The sequence below is a fragment of the Diabrotica virgifera genome, chromosome 1 (assembly GCF_917563875.1).
Source record: "Diabrotica virgifera virgifera chromosome 1, PGI_DIABVI_V3a".
Taxonomy (NCBI): Eukaryota; Metazoa; Arthropoda; class Insecta; order Coleoptera; family Chrysomelidae; genus Diabrotica; species Diabrotica virgifera.
The window spans coordinates 273,886,046-273,910,554 of NC_065443.1; the positions used below are offsets into that span (position 1 = coordinate 273,886,046).

Consider the following 24,509-nt stretch of genomic DNA (forward strand, 5'->3'; position numbering starts at 1 on the left):
ACCCGATCGCTTCAGATATTTGAAAAATAATTGGGTGTGATAATTTTGGTTGATTTATTGAAATATAAATACGTAAGAGATTTGCCTCTTAAATATCCCTTAATAAACTTATCTAATGAGAAAATGCAGTTAGTAAAATTATTGATGTGTACCGTCGCGTTTCTACTATGGTTTGCGGTCTACCGATGGATGGGGTGTATAAGCTGTATTATATTACGATGCCGACAAAAAAATCTTTATAAAGTAAATAAAACGCATAAATCATATGAATTATTATTTTAATTTTACAAATGAATACCTACCTAATAATAATTTAATTTGTCATATCAATTTGCTATTTTAGTTCAAACAATTTTTTGGCTTGTTCGCAATAGTCCTATCGCCAGGGGGGGTACAACGGCCTCCTTAATTCAGATGGACTTACCCAAGTTTTTTTATGTATTTTGACCCGTAGAACACGAATTTTTTGGGTAGCAGTTGATCCGGATGTCGATAAGATTGTTATAAACAAAGAACTTGAGGAATTACATAGCAGCGATTTTTCGCAAAACACAACATTTTTTTGTATTTTTTGGGTGATTCTAAGCAAAAAACTTGGTCTTACAAGTTTTTTCGTAGGAAACAAGTTGCACTTTAGACCGAACGGTTCCTCTGAGAAAAAAAGTAAATAGTGAAATCTGTAGATAATTTTAAGTACTTTAATTTCTGTTAACAGACCATTTACTAAAAGTTAATAGTTTTCGTGATTTAAGCAAAAAAGCGGAAAAAAGCTGAAATTTTTCGTTTTTTTCGCGATTTTTTCAATGCTCGGGCAAGAAATTTTGTCCGCAAACCTCATATTCGGATTCAGCAGCCCAAAATTCATATATAATGAAAGAAATCAGAACTACCCCAAAACTTTCCCACTAGGGAGCTCGTAGAGTACAAATTGACTGAATCAAGTGAGTATTTTACCATCTTGTATTTTTTATATACCAATCTTCTGTATTTTTACTATGTACTATGTACTAGATTATAACGTGTGATCCAAAATAGCACGGCTAGCTTTGATCCCAATAATTGTGGATCGCTCCTTATATTTTTCAAAGCTAACTAATTATCAAAATAAAAAGACTTTTAAGTTTGATATTTTGTCCGTTTACCATGGAACTACTACGTTTTATACAGTTGTATAAATATAACAACGGAATTTTATTTTCATGATTGAATATGATGGATTGTATGGCATTATTAAAAAATATCACTCGCATGGTGTCTTAATTTTCTGACAAGTTATATTAAGCTAATCTTTATTGGATTAAGAATTGAATGAACTGAATGAGATATTCTAAAATATTATATTTTAAATTGTCACTAGCCGGCTGATTTATCCCATTAACGCCCATGTTATTTTTTTTCAAATTTCAAAATTTGGGTTATACATCATTATTATTAATCTTGTTAATCACATAATATTCATAACCTATGCCATCCTCATTTTAAAAAGCAGACTTTTGTTTTTTTGCACATAAGTAGTTAATTAGGTTTAATTTTTTTTTCATTTACCAGCAATCACTAAAACAACCCCAATTTGACATTTGATAGATAGGACTTTTTAACTAAGTATTAAGAATGTATAGGTTATTTAGAATTATTTATTTTTCAGATAGGATTTTTTTAGTTTAAATGTGAATGACAATTAAAGTTTTATGATGCTACTAATTGTGCGGTCTACCTCGGAGATGCGATCTACCTGAAGGATTTGCACAAAATAATGAAATGCAAGAACACTCTTGTAGAAAAAAATATTTATTCACACGTAATAAACATTTGCAGCAAATTAAATATGAATGATAATTAAAATTTTACGGTGCTGCTAATAGTATGCGGTCTACCTCGGGGGTGCGATCCACCTGAAGGATTTGCACAAAATAATAAAATGCAAGAAAAATGAAATAAAAGTAAATCTACCAGGCCATTTTATTTGAAAAGAGGGCTTGCTATTGGCGCATACCGTGGGAAAATAATACGGTGTTATTTGCATTATGTAGTAAAGAAACTAAATTTGCATAAATTTTATTGTGTATTCCTAAATAGTAGTAGTAGGTATAAATATTTATTATTACTTAGCAATAAACATTTCGCCCACGAAAGAGCCTTTCATTAAGTATAGTGTGCAAACCCTTCTGACAAAAGATCATGGTGATGAGTCCAGATATATACAGTACCGACAAAAACAGTCTTTATAAAATCAATGAAACGTCTAGTTAGAAGAAATATTATTTTAATTTTACAAATTAATACTTGGTCATATTATCAATTTACTATTTTAGTTGTAGTCCTGTCGCCAGTAGGGGTACAACGGCCTTCTTAATTCAGATGGACTTACCCAAGTTTTCTTTATGTATTTTGACCCGTAGAACACGAATTTTTTGGGTAAGAGTCGATCCGGATTTCGATAAGATTGTTATAAACAAAGAACTTGAGGAATCACATCACAGCGATTTTTCGCAAAACAAAGCATTTTTTTTTGTATATTTTGAGTCATTCTAAGCAAAAAATGTTTTTACAAGTTTTTTCGTAAAATGCATCGTTTTCGACATAAACGAGGTTGAACTTTTAAAAAATCGAAAAATTGCAATTTTTGAAGCCGAATAACTTTTGATTGAAAAATAAAATAGCAATTCTGCTTACTGCATTTGAAAGTTCAAGTCAAATTCTATCGGCTTTGATTATTTTCATTGCTAAAAAATAATTTTTTTATTGTCAAACAAAGCTATAAACACATAGTGATTGAATGGTTTTTCAATGCATTTCAAATTTGAAATCGAACGAGTAGGCGCGCATACAGAATTTCTACGTATATTACGTACATTAAAACGCATGCATTTGGCATGGGAAACACTATGTGTTTAGAGCTTTGTTTGACAAATAAAAGCTTACTTTTTAGCAATGCAAATAATCAAAACCGATGTAATTTGACTTGAACTTTCAAATGCAGTAAGCAGAATTGCTATTTTATTTTTTAATCAAAAGTTATTCCGGTTCAAAAATTGCACTTTTTCGATTTTTTTTAAGTTCAACCGCGTTTATCTCGAAAACTGTGCTTCCTACGAAAAAACTTGTAAGACCATTTTTTGCTTAGAATCACCCAAAAAATACAAAAAAAATGTTGTGTTTTGCGAAAAATCGCTGCTATGTAATTCCTCAAGTTCTTTGTTTATAACAATCTTATCGACATCCGGATCAACTGCTACAAGTCCATCTGAATTAAGGAGGCCGTTGTACCCCCCTGCGCTTGCCCAAAGTCTTGTAGCGGCAGTAAGGCCCAGATAGTTGATCTCACCGTCCCTTGCAGGGTTGGCCGTTTTCTATACAAAAAAGTACGGCTCAAGAAAATAGGTTGATGTAGGATGATTGTTCACATCTGCCATTAGAAGGTAAAGCGTAAGCGTTAGAGAGGATTGAAAAGTACAAAAATATCTCGGAGCAATTATTATAAACTCACAGTTATATCAAGATGAGGAGATAAGGGTTACAATAGAAATAGTTCGAAAAGGATTTATAAAATAAAAACCTTATTTTGTAAAAGGTATAATATGTATTTAAAATCCCTAAAAAGGGCTGTATCACAACAAAACTTTTTCGTAATAAATATTCCATCATCAGTATTATCACAGGTTTACATGCTTTAAGCCACCAAAATGTACGGGTAAAAACCCTTAGATTAATTTGGGGTTACATTATATTATCTGATTTTGAAGTACAGTAAAACCTGTGTTAACGGCCACCCGCCAAAACCGGAGACCTGTACTAACGGCCAGTTTAAAAATTCCCCAAATCAATTATATGTAGACTACAAAAACTGCCAATACCGGCCACCTTTCTATATCGGAAAATAATTTTTTCATTTTTAGTGGCCGTTACTGACAGGTTTTACTGTATGTTAAAAATATTTCCAGATTAACCCCTGGTGGGGGATTAACATGACATTAACCATATTGGTTGGAAAATTGTAGGTAGAACCTTACATGGCAGAGTTTAGGTGGCAACTAATTACAACAAAAATTTTGACAGTTTAGTGGTTTGAAAGAAGTTACAATTTTTTAAATGTCAAAGTTCTAAAAATTGTAGAATAGAAATGAATTCCAGTGACGAAGAGTTAGTTTTTTATTTGTTTATCGTAGATAAAATATTGTATGAAACTCTGCGTGAAGTACGTTTTGCGAACTTACGCGATGTATAGCACCCGTTCCGCTGTCGCTCGTGCTCTAAACATCGCGTGAGTTCGCAAAAAGCATACTTCACAAACTGTTTCATAAATAACTATTTTAATATGATATTTGAAATTAAAAATCACACTAATTTTTTTTTCACTCCTGTAACTTATTAAAATAAGCAATATAGACATTTTCAGTGAAATTTTTCAAAAATACTTATTGAGTTTTTCAGGATTCGAAAAAATGAAAGCGTGTAAAACACATTGGCGCGAAATTTTGCACCTACGCCCTTAACTGAAAAAGCACAAAAATGTAATGGTGATAATAACAACGCATATAGATAAAAGCAAACACATGGTGATCTCGAAAACCCCGGTTGGCAAGAAACATCTGCCATTAGAAGGTAAAGCGTAAGCATTAGAGAGGATCGAAAAGTACAAAAATATCTCGGAGCAATTATTGTAAACTCACAGGTACATCAAGATGAGGAGATAAGGGTTACAATAAAAATAGTTCGAAAAGGATTTATAAAATAAAAATCTTATTTTGTAAAAGGTATATTATGTATTTAAAATCCCTAAAGAGGGCTGTATCACAACAAACCGTTTTCGCAATCAATATTCCATCATTAGTGTTATCACAGATTTACATGCTTTAAGCCACCAAAATGTACGGGTAAAAACCCTCAAATTAATACATTGGCGCGAAATTTTGCACCTACGCCCTTAAAAGAAAAAGCACACAAATGTAACGGTGATACTAACAACGCATATAGATAAAAGCAAATACATGGTGATCTCGAAAACCCCTGTTGGCAAGAAACATCTGCCATTAGAAGATAAAGCGTAAGCATTAGAGAGGAACGAAAAGTACAAAAATATCTCAGAGCAATTATTATAAACTCACAGTTACATCAAGATGAGGAGATATGGGTCACAATAGAAATAGTTCGAAAAGGATTTATAAAATAAAAACCTTATTTTGTAAAAGGTAAAATATGTATTTAAAATCCCTAAAAAGGGTTTTATCACAACAAAACGTTTTCGGAATCAATATTCCATCATCAGTGTTATCACAGGTTTACATGCTTTAAGCCACCAAAATGTAGGGTAAAAACCCTTAAATTAATTTTAAACAGTTGGGGTTACATTTTACTATCTGATTTTGAAGGATGTTAAAAATATTTCCAGATTAACCCCTGGCATCACATGACATCGACCATATTGGTTGGAAAATTGTAGGTAGAACCTTACATGGCAGAGTTTAGGTGACAACTCTGCCATGTAAGGTTCTACCTACAATTTTCCAAGCAATATGGTTGATGTCATGTGATGCTAGGGGTTAATCTGGAAATATTTTTAACATCATTCAAAATCAGATAATATAATGTAACCCCAACTGTTTAAAATCAATTTAAGGGTTTTCACCCGTACATTTTGGTGGCTTAAAGCATGTAAACTTGTGATAACACTGATGATGGATTATTGATTCCGAAAACGTTTTGTTGTGGTACAGCCCTTTTTAGGAATTTTAAAAGCATATACCTTTTACAAAATAAGGTCTTTATTTTTTGTGATTTATGGTATACAGACAGTACAGGAATTTTTCTTTGTGATAGATTTATAAAATATAAGTCAATGTTTATAAATAATATATTGAGCACCTATGGTATGAGTACCTTGAGTACCTAGGTATGACTATTGAGTTTGGTCCCAACTACTATATGGGGAAGCTTGAATGCATTGGAGGCATTCGAGACATGGCTATTAGGCGTATTCTGAAAATTCCTTTGACTTCAGAAGTCTCAGACAAAGAAGTATTAGGACAAATTGTACATGGCAGAAAGCTTTTGAACATAATTAAAATAAAAAAAAGTATGACATCTGAGCCACATACTTCGAAACGATAAATGCTCTGTGCTACACGTCATCGTGCAACGAAGAGTAGAGGTAAAAAAATGTTTAGGAAGAAAGAAGAAATTTTCGCTGAGCAATATTAGAGACTGGACTAACCTGTTGGACAGATATTTCACGTGAAAAAAAAAATAGAAGCGTTTAAAGAAGGGATCGCCAACATTAGAAAACGTCACAATAAGAAGTAACAAACCTTGTACTTTTTATGACAAAATAATTTGTTCCTTTTATGATATTAACGCGTTTTAGTTGATTTTATGGGTTTCATCATCATCAGTAGCTCGACAACCCTTTTTGGGTCCCGGCTTGTTCTGGGATTTTCCGAGATTCTGTTATGTTCCTTGCTTTGTATTTCCAGTGGGTAATCTCAAGTGTTTTCAGATCTTGTTCCACTTGTTCCATTTATCTAAGTTTGGGTCTTCCCTTTGACCTTCTCCCTACTGGTGTTTGCCTTATGACATATGTTTTTTTGTTTCGGTCTCCAACATCCGTTCAACATGACAAATCCAGCGGAGGCGTCCGATTTTTATGGATATTATGACGTCGGGTTCGTTGTATGTTGCGTATAGTACAAAATTATATCTTCTGCGCCATTCGTCATTTTCTTTCACCCCCTTATATATGTGTCTACGGATTTTTCGTTCAAACGTACCTAATAAGTTCTCATCGCTTTTCGACAGTGTCCATGTCTCTGATCCATATACAGGGTGTCCAGAAACTCTACCGACAAACGAAGACAAGAGATTCTTCAGACAATTTTAAGACAATTTAGCTCAATTTGCCTAGTCCTAAAATGCTTCCTAAAGGAGCTAGAGCTCTTTGAAGATGGCTTCTTGTAATTAGTTTTTCTTAAATACCTCCAGAACGCTTCAATTTAGAAAAACGAAAATCGGTACGTATATTTATCTTTCAGAGATAAATCGATTCCATCCATTGCCAATTTCTAGTACCGATCATAGGCGTCCGTTTTGGGTAGGGCAACGGTTATTTTATCACATAACTTTTTTGTCTTTAACTTTCAAGCATTTTTGACACTGGATTATTAAATTGTGAGGTATTCTAGTACTAAAATGTACTCTAGGTTTAAGTCCGTAGGACACACGGTTTTCTAGAAAAATCGAATTGAAAATTTTTCGTTTTTAAAATTTGAATAAAAATTGAAAAAATTTTTCAAAAAAAACGGTGTATTTTATCAACTTAAAGCAAGAGTAACTTTTAGTATTAGAATACCTCATAACTTAATAATCTAGAGTCAAATATGCTTAAAAATTAAGGACAAAAATAATATGCGATAAAATAACCGTTGACCTACCCAAAACGGATGCATATGACCCGTACTAGAAATTCGCAGTTAATGAAATCGATTCATCTCTGAAATATAAATAAACGTACCAGTTTTCAGATTTCTAAAAAGTTTTTTTTTTATTTTTTTTTTGGAAATTCAAAAGAAAAATTTTTCAAATCGATTTTTCCAGAAAACGGTGTATTCTATCGACCTAAAACAGGAGTACCTTTTAGTTGTAGAATATCTCACAATTTAATAATCCAGAGTCAAAAATGCTCAAAAGTTAAAAATAAAAAAGTTATACGATAAAATAATTGTTGCCCTACCCAAAACGGACGCCTATGATCGGTAATAGAAATTCGCAATGCATGGAGTCGATTTATCTCTGGAAGATAAATATGTGTACCAATTTTCGTTTTTCTCAATATAAGCGTTCTGGAGTTATTTAAGAAAAACTACTTACACGACGTCATCTTCAAAGATCTCAGCTCCTTTAGGAAGCATTTTCGGACTAGGTGAATTAGGTTAAAATATTTTAAAATTATCTGAATAATCTCCTGTCTTCGTTTGTCGGTAGAGTTTCTGGACACCCTGTATAAGGACCGGTTTTATCAGGGTTTTGTATATTTTGCATTTGGTTTTTCTCGTGACATTGTTAGATGTTAGATGTTTAATTAGTCCATTATATGATTTGTTAGCAATATGTATTCTTCTCTTAACTTCTTCGCTGACATTGTTATCTGCGGTAACTAGTGAACCTCGATATGTAAAAATTTTTACGCTTTCAATGTTATAGTCTCATATTGTCAGATTCTGTAGGTTTCTTTGGCCTGTCGATTTGCTGGCCTTCATGTATTTGGTTTTTATTTCATTAATATTTAGGCCACTGTTTTGTGCCGCTCTTTCTATCGCATTAAATGCTTCTATCATTTCTCTTTTGCTTCTAGCTATAATATCAACATCATCTGCAAATGCCAATATTTGTACATTTTTGATTAATATTGTTCCTCTGGTGTTGACTTTTGACTCTCTAATTATTTCTATAATGTGATCATACTATTGAGTGAGAATACTATTCTATTCAACATCATATTAGAGAACATAATTAGAGAGTCAAAAGTCAACACCAGAGGAACAATATTCACAAAAACTGTACAAATATTGGCATTTGCAGATGATGTTGATATCAAAGCTAGAAGCAAAAGAAAAATGATAAAAGCATTTAATGCGATAGAAAGAGCGGCACAAAACAGTGGCCTAAATATTAATGAAATAAAAACCAAATACATGAAGACCAGCAAATCGACAGGCCAAAGAAACCTACAGAATCTGACAATTGGAGACTATAACATCGAAAGCGTAAATTTTTTACATATCTACAGGATATCGATAGGGTATCTCCCTGTCGTAGGCCCGTTCTAACGTGGATTGTATCTGTTAGTGCGTTTTGAATTCGAATTTTGCTTTTAGCCCAATAAATGACCGTTTTGGAGTGTAATTTCCAGGGGCAAATCCGAATTGCATGAAAATTTGGATTTAGGTTCTACTTACCCTCCACTTCAAAGTTGAATTTGTGCCGTTGGTTGCTTTTACTTGGGGGTGACATTTACCCCTTCTCGGGGGGTGAAAAACGCGTGTTTAAAATAAGGCCGGAAATGGATAAAATGATTTATTTTAAGCACCTTTTGTTCTATAAAGTTTTTTACGTAAGTCAATACTTATCGAGTTATTCGCGATTTAAAATGTTGATTTTTCGACAAAAAACTACGTTTTCAGACCGTTTTTCCCAAATAACTCAAAAAGTAAATATTTTATCGAAAAAAATTTTTTTAGCAAAAGTGTAGCCTATAAAAAACGAAAAAAATGGTGTACCAGTAAAATCTACAAATTGAGTAGAAGCAAATTTGTAGCTCAAGAAAAATACGTTCTTATTCGTCTAATTCCAAATCGAATAACTCAACGCGAAATCACCGAAGAAAGAAGCGTTTTTCGGGAAAACCTTATTAACATTATTAAAGTGTCGAAAAAAAGCTTATTATTTGTTTTTTTACAAAAGTTTACAGCATCAAAAATAAACGAGTTACACTGAAAAAAATGTTGGCCCCTTTTTTTGGTAAAAAAATTGTGAAAACCTCCTTCTATTTAGCACCCTAAATGAAATTAATCGTTTAGCTTTACCATCTATTTTAAGTGTATGTGTATTGTTTATATGATCTGTAAGTTTGATTGGTTTGAAGTGCTTATTTTTAAAAACATTTGGTTTTATAATAAAAAAGATTTTCTAAAAATTTTTGAAAAATTTAATTTTTTCAAAATAACTTAAAAAGTATTAGTGATAAGAAAAATCTAAAAGAGTAAAAAAATGTAGGTTTTGGTATTATAAATATGCTAGTTTCTTTTGTTTCTCAGTAAGACAAAAATTGGTTAAGATATGGCTGTTCAAAATTTGCATACAGTCGTGATTAGTGACCCATTCAAGCTTTCTCAATTATAACCCTTTCAAAAATAAACACTTTAAACCGGTGAGACTGACAGATCATATAAAAAATAGACAGGTAAGTAAATTGTTTGTAAAGCGATAGCGAATAATTTCATTTGGAGAGCTAGAGACGGGAAGATTTTCATGATTTTTTCCAAAAAAAAAAAAGAGGGCCAACTTTATTTTAAGCATAACTCGCTTATTTTTAATGGTAAAGCTTTTGTTAACAATTAAAACAAAACTTTTTATATACACTTTAAAAAAGTTTAAATGGGTTTTTCCCGAAAAGTGCTTAATTTTTCGGTGATTTCACCTTGAAATATTCGATTTGGAGTTAGACGAATAGGAACGTATTTTTCATGAGCTACAACTTTGTTTTTATTTGATTGATAGACTTTACTGATACACCATTTTTTGCGTTTTTTATAAGCTACACTTTTGCTGAGAATATTTTTTTCGATAAAATATTTAATTTTTGAGTTATTTGCGAAAAACTGCCTGAAAACGTAGTTTTCTTGTCGAAAAATCAACATTTTCAATGGCAAATAACTCGAAAAATATTGACTTACGTAAAAAACTCTATAGAACAAAAGTTGCTTAAAATCAGTCAATTTATATAATTCCGGTCTTATCTTGAACATATGTATATTCACCCCCGAGAAGGGGTGACTGTCACCCCCCAAGTAAAAGCAACCAACGGCACAATTTCAACTTTGAAGTGGAGGGTAAGTAGAACCTAAATCCAAATTTTCATGCAATTCGGAGTTGCCCGTGAAAATTATACGGTATCGCCGAATTTCCCGTTCATTTACTGGGCTATTTGTACTTCAAGTGTTTCTTTTATTATATCAATGAGTTGAGTTGTAATATTAAACTCTTTCAGGGCGTAGATCAGAAATTCTCGATGGATACTATCATAGGCGCTCTCAAAATCAATGAAGAGATGATATAGACACACATTGTGTGTCTATATTAAATTCACTAGTCTTTTCCAAGAACTGCCTCAAGACGAAGATCTGATCTATTGTGTCTTCTGCCTGCAGAAACGACATTGATATCCCCCAACTATTTGTTCCGTATATGTAATGGTCTCTATCGCACATACACAATATGTGAACAGTATTTGCCACAGCCAGTAGCGTTATTTCCCGGTAGTTTTTACATTGAAGCTGATCTCCTTTTTATGTAGTGGAATAATTACTCCGGTATTTCTGTCTTGTGGCAGTTGTTTGTTATTCCATATATTCACTATTAGTTCGTGTATCGCATTCAATAGGGAGTCTCCACGGACTAGGTAGTTGTTTTTTAGTCTGGTAACTGCTTCTTTTATGGGTTTACTTATTTATAATAAATAGGGAGCGGATTTAAATGCGATCCATTTTGATGAAATATGCGCATAATATATGCAGTAAAATATTACGAAATATGCGGAAGATATGCACCAAAATTTAAAATATGCGCATTTCGAGAAACCACAAATTGTCTGTTCTATTCTATTCTAGGGGATTCTTTTATAGGGGGGGCGGCAATCTTATTTATTTTCTTTCAAACAAAATCATTATTTTTATGCAATTTACTCCCATTTTTTACAAAAACTAATACCAATAGTAACTATTTCAAATAAAACAACAATATCACTATACTATATAATATCTTTGATTATAATTCACTATAATGTGTTTTTCCAAATTATTTACGGGGAAACATTTTCTTTGATCAGATAAAATATTTTTATAACTTGAAAAACTCCTTTCAACATTCAACAGAAGTAATTGAGGCGTATTTAAAATAAAAATATCATGAGGAAAAAATTCCTGTACTGGCTGTATACCATAAATCACAAAAAATAAAACCTTACCTTGTAAAAGGTATATTTAAAATAAAAAAAAGTGCTGTATCACAACAAAACGTTTTCGGACTCAATATTCTATCATCAGTGTTATCACCTAAAATAAGTATAACTCTATAAGTAAAACAAACGTGAGGATAAATTTTGACAAAGGTAAAAAAGTGAATAGATAGTTATACTTAGGGCCGGTATTTCAACAGCTACTTAAGCTTTTGCTTAGCTAAGCCTGTGTTAAAAGTTAAGGAGAAGCTTAAGCTAGATGCCGTATTTCCGTCATTTCCTTAACTAAAGTGGTCCTCAATTGTAACGTTAATTGGTTTGGTACCTCTGAATAGGTCAAAATGCCAGAATTAACTGTTCCGAGGTAAAAACCACGACTGTTGACATTTAATTTAAACTTGTCATCTAGATCTGTGTCATTTACTTTGCCATTTTTGAATTTTTAGTTAGTACATAATATAATATGTGTTATTAGTTAGTATAAAAGTAGTGTAGTGTAGTAGTACTATAGAATTTATTTTGTTGGATCCTTCTATTAATAAATTACACCAAATATTAAGCTTAAAACATCAGCTTAACTATCATCTTAGAAAAGTACAATTCTGTATCTACAATCTATAATTTTCAATACTATGTATTGATAATTGCCTACCTTAAAGAAAGTATTTATTCACTTTTGTTTGATTCTATAATTTTAAACTTTTATCCATCATACTTGTTCAGGGTAGATTAATTTTAATCCCAACAAATTTTTTCACTACTGTTATTATTTTAAATATTAACATAAAATTTAAATTCTTTTGGCTGAAGTAACTACACATATTATTACATTCTGTCAAAGTACGGTGTCAGTCTAGTGCTGACATAATTCAGAGGGCCATTCCGGTCAGTTGTCACCTAAACTCTGCCATGTAAGTTTCTACCTACAATTTCCCAACCAATATGGTTGATGTCATGTGATGCCAGGGGTTAATCTGGAAATATTTTTAACATCCATTAAAATCAGATAATATAATGTAACCCCAACTGTTTAATATCAATTTAAGGGTTTTTACCCGTACATTTTGGTGGCTTAAAGCATGCTTTTAAACCTGTAAGTATAACTATCTATTCACTTTTTTACCTTTGTCAAAATTTAACCTCGCGTTTGTTTTACTTATAGAGTTATACTTATTTTAGGTAATAACACTGATGATGGAATATTGATTCCGAAAACGTTTTGTTGTGATACAGCCTTTTTAGGGATTTTAAATATACCTTTTACAAGAGCAGGATTTTATTTTTTATTTAAAATTACTTGTTAAAGCCGAAAATTTCAAAAATTCCATTAAAAATTTCGCAAATGTTCTCCAAAGTTTTAAAGCAGTTTAAAGACGGGACCTGATCTAAAGCATAAATATTTCAATTTCCGTTAGAAAATCGTAAAACAATATTCTCAAACAAATTCTCTTAACAATAGGGGATTTAAAAGAATCACCAGAATTATAGGTACCTACTAAATTCGGATACAAATTGTACTAAATAATAAAATTGAACAAATAATAAAAGTAAATCAAATTCGGATTTCCCGGTAAACCATCCTTCATCATTTTAACATCCTACAATCATTTTGTAACGGCGTACTATAAAAATTGGTACTTTGTGTAAAGATCGGGTATTTTCTAAGAAAAAATGAAAAGGCAGTGAATAAGCCGTCTCTCTTCAGGTACAGTATTTCTCATGATCATTTTTCAGTGCGTAACAAATGATAGGAAAAAGGATAAGTCCGTGATAATATACATTTATGACATTTATTCTAACATGACATTTTAGTTAAATCTGACAGTTGTCACATTTTATTTTCAATTTGGAATAAAAACAAATCAAAAGTGTTTCTTGCATTTATAGTATTTTTACTACAAAAACGTTATTACGTAGGTCAAAATTTTTGACGTAATACAACTGTCAAAACATTAGAATGTGACTTTTCATTATTGCTATGTTTATTATAAACACGGCAATAATGAAAAGTCACATTCTAATGTTTTGACAGTTCTCTTACGTCAAAAATTTTGACCTACGTAATAACGTTTTTGTAGTAAAATTACTATATAAAATGGTATTTTCTTTGATTTGATTAGTCTTATAAATTATACAGATTATATTTGTAATATTATTGTCTAATTAAAAAAAATATTTTTTTTATTATGGCGCCATCTATCGACAACTAGAATAACTAGAATAAATGTTATAAAAATGTCACCGACGAAATGTAATAACCGACGTGCCTTTTTTTCTGTCACATACAATTTAATGCGTTAGAAAGAAATCTAAAAACTGTGACGCACTGAAAGATGATCATGAGAAATACTGTAGTTCTCGAATACGACAGCCTGCGCGGAGAAATATTTTGTATCGAATTAAAAAATTTAAAAATTCTTTTTGGACTTAAATGATTTTAAATTGTCACAAAATATGCATATTTCTTTAAAAATATGCAAAATTTAGTAAAGGTCTCAAATATGCGAAATATGCATGCAATATGCATTTAGCATAAAATCTACTCCCTAATAATAAATAACTGCGAAATATTAACTACATTTTCATAATTGTTTTATTTTAGATAACAGTATTGCCCTCTGTGGTAATGGTGAACCCCTACCAAATGCTCGATGCGTATCCACAGTTATATTTTCTGACGAGACTTATCCAGATCCAGAACTAACTGCATACGCAGCACAATATGGCCAAATAATAGCCCACGATATGGGCCAAAATTTTTTAAGTAAGTAAATGTCACGTTGAGATCTCAACTACATATTGAAAACTAATAATTACCATGCAATTGTAGTTGGAAATGGTGATCCCCTGTCATGTTGCAATACGTGGCTTGGACATTGGGACGAACCTCCAGATGGTTGTATTAGCATTACAGTACCTGATGACGACTATCATTACTCAGACCTCAACTGTACTTGTATGTCAGTACTTCGAACTACGACAAACAGACAACTTGGATGTTCAATGTATTTACACGATACAGCACAGGTAAAAAAATATATCCGAAATTTATAAATGTAGTAATGAAACACAGACTTACTCACAATCATTTAATTATACTTTGACGACCGGTTTCGATCTCTACATTATACAGATCATCTTCAGGTCGGCGTTACAAGTAGTTAAATGATGCCGTTACAAGGGATGCGTTGCCACTTAGTTGTTATCATATTAATTCGTCCAACTTATGCTGATTCGTTTGCTCAGCATAAGATTGCCCGTTGCCAGATCAAATTTAGCGTCATATACACTACAACTACATAAACCATTATTTCGGAATAATCGTTAATGGGATTATACTTTTGTAGCTTAATAACTTCTAAACAGCTTAACCGATTTTGATCAATCAACATGCGTTTGAAACGTATTGATCCGTAGTATCTGATGGATCTAAGTTTAAGTATGACAACTAAAGCTATTATAGGAATTATTGAGCTTGAGAAACCGTTTTCCCATAAGAAATAGATTTGATCATATTTATGAAGCCCATAACTTAAAAATTCGAATTATCCCGGATATGAGGTATCCACCGTTAGATTCGTCTGGAGTCCTTCTACAAAGGCTCAGTTATTGGCGCAATTCGTAGTTTAAAATGTTAATTGTCGAAAAACCAAAATTTTCAAAGTAAATTTTTCAGTTTTTCGGCTGTACTGAGCCGTGTGTATGTTTAATCCTGACGGCTTAAACACCATTTCAAAGCTTAACTCAACACTATTGATTTGGTGCTTTTGCGGTTTTCCTGTATCTTCTGGAACCGCAGATATATACCCCCAAAAAATATGCTGTTTTGTACCTAGTAAGTCCTCTAGCTGGCTTATGGGTGGTCAAAAGTCACAAACTACACCGGTTATGAATCAGCCCTGACCCCTCTTCAAACACAGAAAAAAATTCAAATCGGTTTAACTTTTCCACATACATACATATCCACAAACATTTTCCCTTTTTTAAATAAAAATTGAGTCATATTTCTGAGCTCGGTAACTTTTGAATGGTATAATCGATTTTCAAAATTAGACATGCGTTGGAAAGGTTATGATCAGTATTATTGGAAGCCGTAAAGGTCGGACTTAAATTTTTGAAGTTTTTGTGAGTTTTGGGGACGAGAACGAATAAAGACCCTAAATAGGAAGGGCCGTAAAATCCACACCCTTTTACCAAAATGGATGGTTTACATATGAATGGGTGAGTCTTTTCCTGAACTTTAAGACGGGTTGGCCCAATTTTCAATTCAGTCAAATTTAGAAAATCGAAAATTTCGCGTATATATAGAGTCGCGTGTAGGGGGGTGTGGTTTGTGGGTGTGCGCCACTGGCGAGAACTGCCGTTCTCTTTTAAGTTTCGCAAAATTTTTAATTTTTAAAATAATCATTTTTTTATTAGTCCTTTTTAAAGACGATTTTTGGAGTGTAGAACAGAACGTCAAACAGTAGCTAAAATCGTAGCTCTCATTACAATTGAAGCTATTAGTGCATGAAGGTTGAACTCACTTTTTTCAAAAATGACAAAAATGGTATGCATGAAAGTGTTAACTCATTCCTTGCGTTAGTAACAGGACAGTAAGTACGATGTAGGGGTCCCCGGGTTATACGTAATCTGGGGGCCCCCTGCCGGGAAGTCTCGGGGGTTTACCCCCAGCGAGAGGTGGGGGGTAAACCCCCCATCTCTGATCTGTAATCATCTGGAAAACGTTTTACGAAGTTGATTGCTTCGTTTTGAATGTCTTGTTCGTTTGCATCCAAATAAAATAATAAGGTTGAACAATTCGATACGTATCTTTTTTTTTTTTCCGTCTTTAAAGAGGGGGGTCTGGAATCTTCAAAAGACACCTCAGTCCAGAACGCCGCCTGACTGACCTTAGTGCAGGATTCATTCTTCGTAGTACCAGCGATAGTTCCCGAGGTGCTTTAAAACGCTCTCTCGTCGCCGAGGCTACGCCGAATGCCTACCTGCTAAACCAGACCCTCCTCTGTCATCCAGCGCTCCGAAAACGGAATGGCCGCTGCAAGGTCGACATCGCTTCCGAAGCACTTTACCTTCATTTATCCACAGACTGTAAGCAAGGAGGCCCTTCATTTTCCCCGTTCCCCCTTTTTTTGGTCCCAAGATTGGGCTTTTTTTTTTACTAGAGCTTCTTTTCCATAGTCTGTCTCATACAATATATCTTACTTATTCGCCTCTCGTCAAAACTTATTCCCTCTGCCTTCTACTCGCCATATATTTCCCTCTCACCCCTATCGTTGGTACAGCAGTTTTTCCTCCTCTTCTTTCTTCTTGATCACTACACGGATATAGTTGTGTATGCTAGTCCAACCAGTTTTATTTTCAATCATTCTCTCAATCATTTCTCGCACTGTCAAAAAATTCACACCTGTCTCTCTTTCCATTCTATTTCTTTCTACTATCCATCTGTTGCACTCTAGCATGGTATGCGTAACAGTGTCCGGGTGTCTGCAGTATAGACATTCGTCAGTGTCAGCCTTTCCAAACCTAGAGAGGTAGGCTCTAAAACACCCGTGACCTGTGAGCACCTGCGTCAGGAAATAGTCCAGTCGCCTGTGACCACAATCCATCCAATCTTTTAAGTTAGGAAGCAACATCTTTGTCCACTGTGCCACATGCTCCATGTTGTTCCATTCTTGCTGCCATCTTTCAATTGACCTTTCTCTTTCCTGTCTTCTCTCGGCCATAGTAAGCTCAAGGTCTCTTCTCTCATACAGTTCATACAGGTCTTTCTACTACCAACACATGCAGCGGAACACATCCAGTGATGGCCCACAAGGCTGCGGCAGACACAGTCCTGTAGGCGCATGCCACTCGCAGCAGACTTGTTCTGTCCACCCGTGTAATGAGCCCCCTGTAGGCCCGTATCCCTACCGCTTCACTCCAGACTGGGGCTGCATAGAGGACGATCGACTGCACAACACCGTGCAAGGCCCTCCTCCTTTCGGATTTGGGTCCTCCAATGTTGGGCATCACCCTCCCCAACGCAGCCGCACTGTTTGCAGCCTTCCGGGTCACCACCTGCACGTGCTCCCCCCATTTTCCATTCTGGTGCAACGTCACTCCTAGGTACTTTACGTGTTTCTTGGGTGTTAGACACGCTCCTGCACATTGTAGCTCCACACTTTGCCTGTTCCTTTTCCCCTTCAGAATGATGGCCTCGGTCTTCTCTGTCGCGAGTTTCAGTCCATGCTGTGTCATCCATTTCTTCACGACGCCGCCTGCTTTCCGTACCCGGTATTTAAGATCTGGCTCGTCCCGCGCCACTACCAGCACAGCGAGATCGTCTGCAAATGCGAAGGGAGACGTACCCTCTCCATATTCACAGTTCAGAATCCCGTCATATGCTAGATTCCATAGCGTCGGGCCCAAGACAGATCCCTGGGGAACACCTGCCGTCACATCCACGATCGTGCCTTTCTCCACCATAATTCTTCTTTCAGACAGATATTCCGCTACCACGTTCATCAGGTATCCAGGACACTCTCTCTCCTCCATTGCCTTCATTACCTCGTTCCACTGCAGCGTATTGAATGCATTCCTAACATCGAACAACAACAGGGCCGCCCAACGGTGTTCATCCCCTCTATAGCGCAATGCGTCGAATACATTCACGATTGCATCAATCGTGCTTCTCCCCTTACAGAAACCAAACTGCCTCGGGGACAAGCCTCCCGACCTCTCAATCATGCCATCGATACGTCCCCGCAGCATTCTTTCATACAGCTTACCGACGCACGGAAGAAGGCAGATGGGTCGATACTTTTCCCCAGTTTTGGGAAGCAGTACCAACTTCGATGTCCTCCAAGGCTCAGGAAAGGTCTGTGCTTCCAGCAGTGCATTCATGTGCTCCAAAAGCCACGCGGGCTCCGCCCGTCCTAGACACCTCACCGCCTCAGGTGATATCTGATCCAAACCGGGGGACCTGCGTGTCTTGAGTGCGCCCAATGCCTCGACAAGTTCATCCATGGTAAAGGGTACAGCCCGCTCAGCTTCCTCGTCTCTCCGTACACCATGCCACCTGCCCGCGGGAAAGAGCTCTCGTGTTACCTCGAGCTCCTTATCCATAGGCATTTCATACGAGGGGTACGCATGGAACTTTTTCATGGCGATCCTGTATCCTTGACCCCAGACGTCCTCATCCAGTTTTTCACACAGTTCTCTCCAGTGCCTTCTCTTTTCTGCACGAATTTTCTTGTAGAGTTCCCTCTTCCGTAGGCGGTACTCCTCCTCGATCTCCTCGATGACATCAGGATCGACTCCTGCTCTGCCCCTTGCTCTCGTTAGCCTTCTTCTCATGACTATACATTCATTTCTTTGTGTCTCGATGTCCGCGTTCCACCAGTAGGGCATCTTGTTTACATCTCGGCGACCCCTCCTGCTTCCCTCCATCGCTTCTTTAATTACCCTCTCCAGGTTTTCGACTGTCGGTGATTGACCCTACATCATGCTAACTCTCCAGTTGATCAGCTCCTCGTATACTTTCCAGTCATTTCCATCGCCGCATCCGCCTCCCGACGTACCAGACGCGCGGACTGCGTTAGTAGTTCCCGCCCCGACTATCGAGAATCCGATGTACTGATGCTCCGTTCCGGTGTAGTCTGGTAAAACCTTCCAGCCTCTTGCTTTCGCCGCTATTCCTTGTGTCGCCATAGTCACGTCGATGTACGTACCTGTACCTCTCCTAACAAACGTAGGCGCAGACCCGTGTTCAGTATTACTAAATCCAGAGTACCCACCCAGTCGGTCAGTATCCTGCCGCGAGTGTCGGTGATAGGAGATCCCCACTCCGCTGCTTTTGCATTAAAGTCTCCCAGCACTACGCATTCTCCTCCTGTGTTCCCCACTTCCTGCATGATCTCGTCCATCTTCCTCTCATACTCACCCACTGTTATGTTCGGAGAAACATAACAGCAGACCAGCTGCATCTTCTCCATCCGGACGATCACGTATCCTTCTCTCGGTTTAATTTCATACACTCGCAGCTTTCTATTGTAGATTCGTACAGCGGCCCTTCCAGTCGTATCCACAAACCATCCTCTTTTCTTAGCCGCTGTTGGGTTTGGCTCCGCCGTCACCAGCACGTCGATATTCTTTTCTACGGCGGCAGCCTCGGCGAGATCATGTGCTAATCTCGCCGTTCCCACGTTCGTTTGTAGTACTCTCAGCTCTCGGATCTTATTTCCTGTGTTCGCCATTTCCTAGACTCGGACTTCTTTCACGCTCTCTTTCATACTGTTTCCACTCGCGCGCTCTTCCTGGGACTAGTCCTTAGTGGTCCCTACTTTCAACCAGTCGGTTGAACTTTGGACATCTTCTTGAATTCGCCACATGCCCGGTCACATCGCAGTTGAGACATGTGATTGTTTCTGTCTTGCATTCCGACGCTATGTGGCCCTCTTTGCCGCATCGGAAGCAACATCCTCTTCTGTTCTGCCCTTTACAGTTCCATTGCTTGTGTCCAAAGGCTAGGCATCTCAAGCATCTTGGTATTTCTGTCCTTGCTTCTATGACCCGACAGGAGGTATACTCTACCCTAATTCTTCTCATTCTTAGGATCTTTTCGGCCGCGTCTTCGTCAACATCCATCACTGCACTCATCATCCCTCTTTCTCCACCCCGTGTCTCGGTCCAGGTTTTTACTATGTCACATGCCCGCTCTTTACCTGCTGCTTCCTCTATGGCCTTTTGGATCACATCCTCCGTTGTGTTGGGTGGGATTTCTTGCATCAAGATTCTTCTCTTTACGACGCCCCCTTTTGCCACTGCTCTCGACACACATGTGCTACCAGAGAGGAGTTTCTTCACTTCCTCCGCCATTTCCCTTCCTCCTCCCAGTTCCAGTGATATTCCTTGATTTCTGGTCTGTCTGATCCTTTTTATGTCGATGGATTTTCTTCCTGTGAGGTTACTTTTCACTTCTGTCATAAGGTCCGCAAATGATTTTTCCTTGTTTTTGCTGATAAGTACTACTCCACATTGTTCTCTGGGCTTGGTGTTAATGTTTGCCCACCCTCTTCTGGATTTTTTGCCTAGGAGCGTGATCGTCACACCCCTTCCTCTTGCTGCCCACTCCAGGATTCTCCTCGATGTCTCAACTCCTAGTGATGTTGGCGTGTGGATTCCCACTCTTTCTCTTCCTAGCTCTTCCATCTTCTGTACCAGTTTCCTGCATGTCTTGAGGAACTTCACCGACTCGAGTTCTTCCTTCTTGTTTGGGAGAAGTTTGAATCCATATTTCTCCTTGTCAATCCACGTTCCATCTACATGAGCAGACATCGTGACTCTCACAGTTCCCAGGCCTCCATCCTCATCTACCTCCGCTGGAACACCTGGTAGGTCAGGAAACATACCTTTCACCGTTTCCATGGCTTTTTTGTCCTCGTCGTTGTTGGTAACAAATACTGTCACGTCTGCTGCTATATCAGAGATGTCCCCCTCTTTCACTTCAGGGAAGACTTCCTCCGGCCAGTCCTCATTTAAGAACTCTGTTATTTCCTCGTACTCGCATATTGCCATTTTTTCCGTGATGGCGTCCACCCTCCTTTTAATGGCTTCTGGGTTCTCTAGGTCCACTTGAACACCCATTGTCGCCATTTTCTTGACTTTCAAGGACTCCATGTTCGTCTGCACACCTCTGGATGTCGTGCAAACAGACTTCCTTGGAACCTCCTCTTTCTTCTTGCTTTCCTCCAGTTCCTCGGTATAATCGAACAACCGGTTTCTCAGGTTGTCGACCTCCTGCTTTATGCCAACCCTTGTATTTGGCACCTCAACCATGAGTTTTTCAAGGGCCGCTACACTATCCTGGAGGCGTTCCAACTTTGTTCTTGCATTACAGTTGGGTGTTTGCTCCTCTTCCTCCGATTCATCATCGGAACTGCTGTCAGAGCTGCTCGATTCCCCTTCTTCCCTTGCGTTTTCTTTCCTTTGACTCTTCGCTTTATTTTTTTTTCGTCCTTCTGTCTGTTCTCTTCTCCCTCTTTTTCTCTTCCTATTCTCTTTCTTTCTTCTTCTCTCTTGGTTTGCAGTTCTTCTCTTACTTCCCTTGTTTCCCTCTTACCTTCTCTTTCTTTTCCCTTGCTTCTGTTTGCGCTGGTTCTAGATCCGGGGTCTTCCTTTTCTTCCACTTCTCTTCTCCATCTTTTCTCCCCTTGATTCTCGTCCCTTTCTTTTTCCCCGCCTCTTCTGTTTTCTTTTTCGCCCCCGCTGCTCTCTCTTCCGCCTTTTTTGTTTTTCTTTTTTTGTCCCATCTTCCTTCCCACGAGTTGGGTCGTGTTGATCTGTCCAGTGGGGCAGTGCGCCCTTGCCCCGCCAAGGCTGTTCTCCCCTCGGGTTCGCCATCTCCCTTAGGCATCGCTTGTAGCCCACTACGTTACCCCTGGGCCATGCACCCCTTCGGCACGATGGTGTTACACCTTGAGGTTGGGGTGGCGGTATACTAGGATGGTGCATAGCCGCAATCCCTATGCATATCCGTTTGTTTTCAGTGGTTTCCTCCACTGGTTTTTAAATTCGTGGAGGTTTTCTCCTCGGGTATAGGTTTGGGTATCAGGACGTGTTTGATGGTAGGGGTGGGTGTAATATGATAGTTGGGGGTAATAACTATCACACAGGGACAGGTTAGGAGCTGGGTTGAAGGACAGCGGTCAGCTGCTCCAATTTGTCGCCTTTTACGATGAGCAGGAGAAGCTGTGGAGGTATTCTACTTGAGAGGCCCGCCTCCACACGGGGATTTCGATACGTATCTAACACTGCTTTCATTCCTTGAATGCAAGTGACTAGCTCAGGGGTCACCATTTGAATGGTGGGCTACAACAATGTTGTAAACGACCTATTGGGCCAAAGTGAGGTTTTAATACAATTTATTGTATATCCAAAAACCAATGCGAGCATCTTTCAATCTGGCTAAAAACATTTTGCCTTCCCTGAGTTTTTCGTCCCGCAATGTTGGTATCCGTATGTTCATAAATAGCTTGTCAATATGTTTTTTCATCTCCTGCATAATCTCAATTCTGTCGCTTACAACATTGTTGTAGCCCACCATTCAATTATATTCCCTGAGGGTCCGTTTCGAAAACCTACGACACTTCCGGGGTCCGGAGTTAACACTACCTGTCTGGTTGTTCCAATTCGGTAAACAAATCAGAAGGGTGAAGTGCGAATTAGGCAGAAATTGTTTTTATCAGTTTTTTAATATGTAAATCCAAAACATCACCTTTTTTGCTCGCGAAAATATGTTTTTAGCATTTTTGGATCATATTAAACAAAGAAGATTTTCTGTCATTTTTCTCAAAACTTGATAGATTTCAAGTTTTAAGCGATTTATAATCTGAAAAATGCGAAAATAAGCATTTTCGAAGTTTGAAAATTCATGTGTACAATATTATTTTTGCCGTGGTCAAGTGCCTAAATTGAAATTTAAACATTCAATTTCAAGATTTTGATTAGTTATCGGGGTTTATTTCAGTTTCGACCGTTTGTTTTTATTGGCGTATTTAATAAGCACATTGGCAATAATTAATTGAATAAATAAATAAATCATTAAGAAAAAAATATATGTTAATAATAAAGTATAAAATTTTAATAAACGTGAAGTATTTGTTGGACATTTTTCGCATAAGTATGTATGATATGTAAAACAAGTGCGACAGAGACGCACCATAAATTGCGATGTGCGTCGTCGGCTTAAAACTCGAGCGGACTCGCAGCATAATTAGAAATTAAAAAACAACGGTATATTATATTGAAGTAAGCCCCGATTACTCGTTAGAATCTTGAAATTTGATGTATAAACTTCAATTTAGGCACTTGGCAACCTGAAAACTAATAATTTACATATGAGTTTTCAAACCTAGAAAATGCATAAATATTTTCACATTTTTCAGATTTTAAATCGCTTATAACTCGACATTCAACTTTTGGAAAAAAAATGACAAGAGACTAAGAGACCTTTTTTTAAATACAATTTTTGGGGCTAAAAGGTAATTTTGAATTTGTATAAAAAGATTTTTGAATTTGTATAAAAAGATTGTTTTGCCCGGAATCCCGGGCCACTTCTGATTTGTTTAAGGGGACATTTTTGAACAGGAATCCACAAAAAAAAACGAATAAGAAAATTTGTCATTCGGAAGCGGCCTCACCAATATGGAGTAATATGGAAAGGAAACCTAATAATATCCGATTGTTTTTGGACACTGTAGAATTGAATAGTTTCCTGACACAATAAATAAAATATAAATTCATTGTGTATTGTTTTGATGTTATTATCAGTAACACAGAAGTATTGTGAATTATTGTTATTGAGAATATTTTAAATGTTAGGGATTTATAGTTTGGATGTTAATAACGTCTTTCTCAAGCTTTTAGACATCTTCAGTTTGGGCATAGTTATTTACTTTCTTGAAATCCAGTTATTAAAACATAAATTTAAAATGAATAATCATACTTAGTACGAAATGGTAAATAATTCGTTATCTTTTCTACATTAGTTTCAATGCAAGCTGTTTGTTGCAAACTTATTAAATCTGAAAACTATTTTAATTACATACACACCTGAAAAGTACTCCCACTTAACATATAGTATAGTAGAGAGGAAATGAATATAAAAAAACGCACATGAAAATTTTATATTGCATTTTAATTAAATTCAAAATTAATGATTATAATAAATATAACAATAAAGGGAAAACTCTTTACAAAATTAAGTTATCAGTGAGAAAAATGAAATTTTTTATTATGTACA

General features: G+C 36.5%; 1 protein-coding gene across 1 annotated transcript in view; it reads left to right on the forward strand.

The window, feature by feature from the left end:
- The window catches only part of LOC114334909 (peroxidase-like), a 92,421-nt gene that overhangs the window by 2,064 nt on the left and 65,848 nt on the right, over nt 1-24,509 (forward strand). The window contains exons 2-3 of the mRNA XM_028285045.2: nt 14,328-14,489; nt 14,556-14,752. Coding sequence (XP_028140846.1) covers nt 14,328-14,489; nt 14,556-14,752 — 359 coding nt within the window. The remainder of the gene's footprint in view (nt 1-14,327; nt 14,490-14,555; nt 14,753-24,509) is intronic.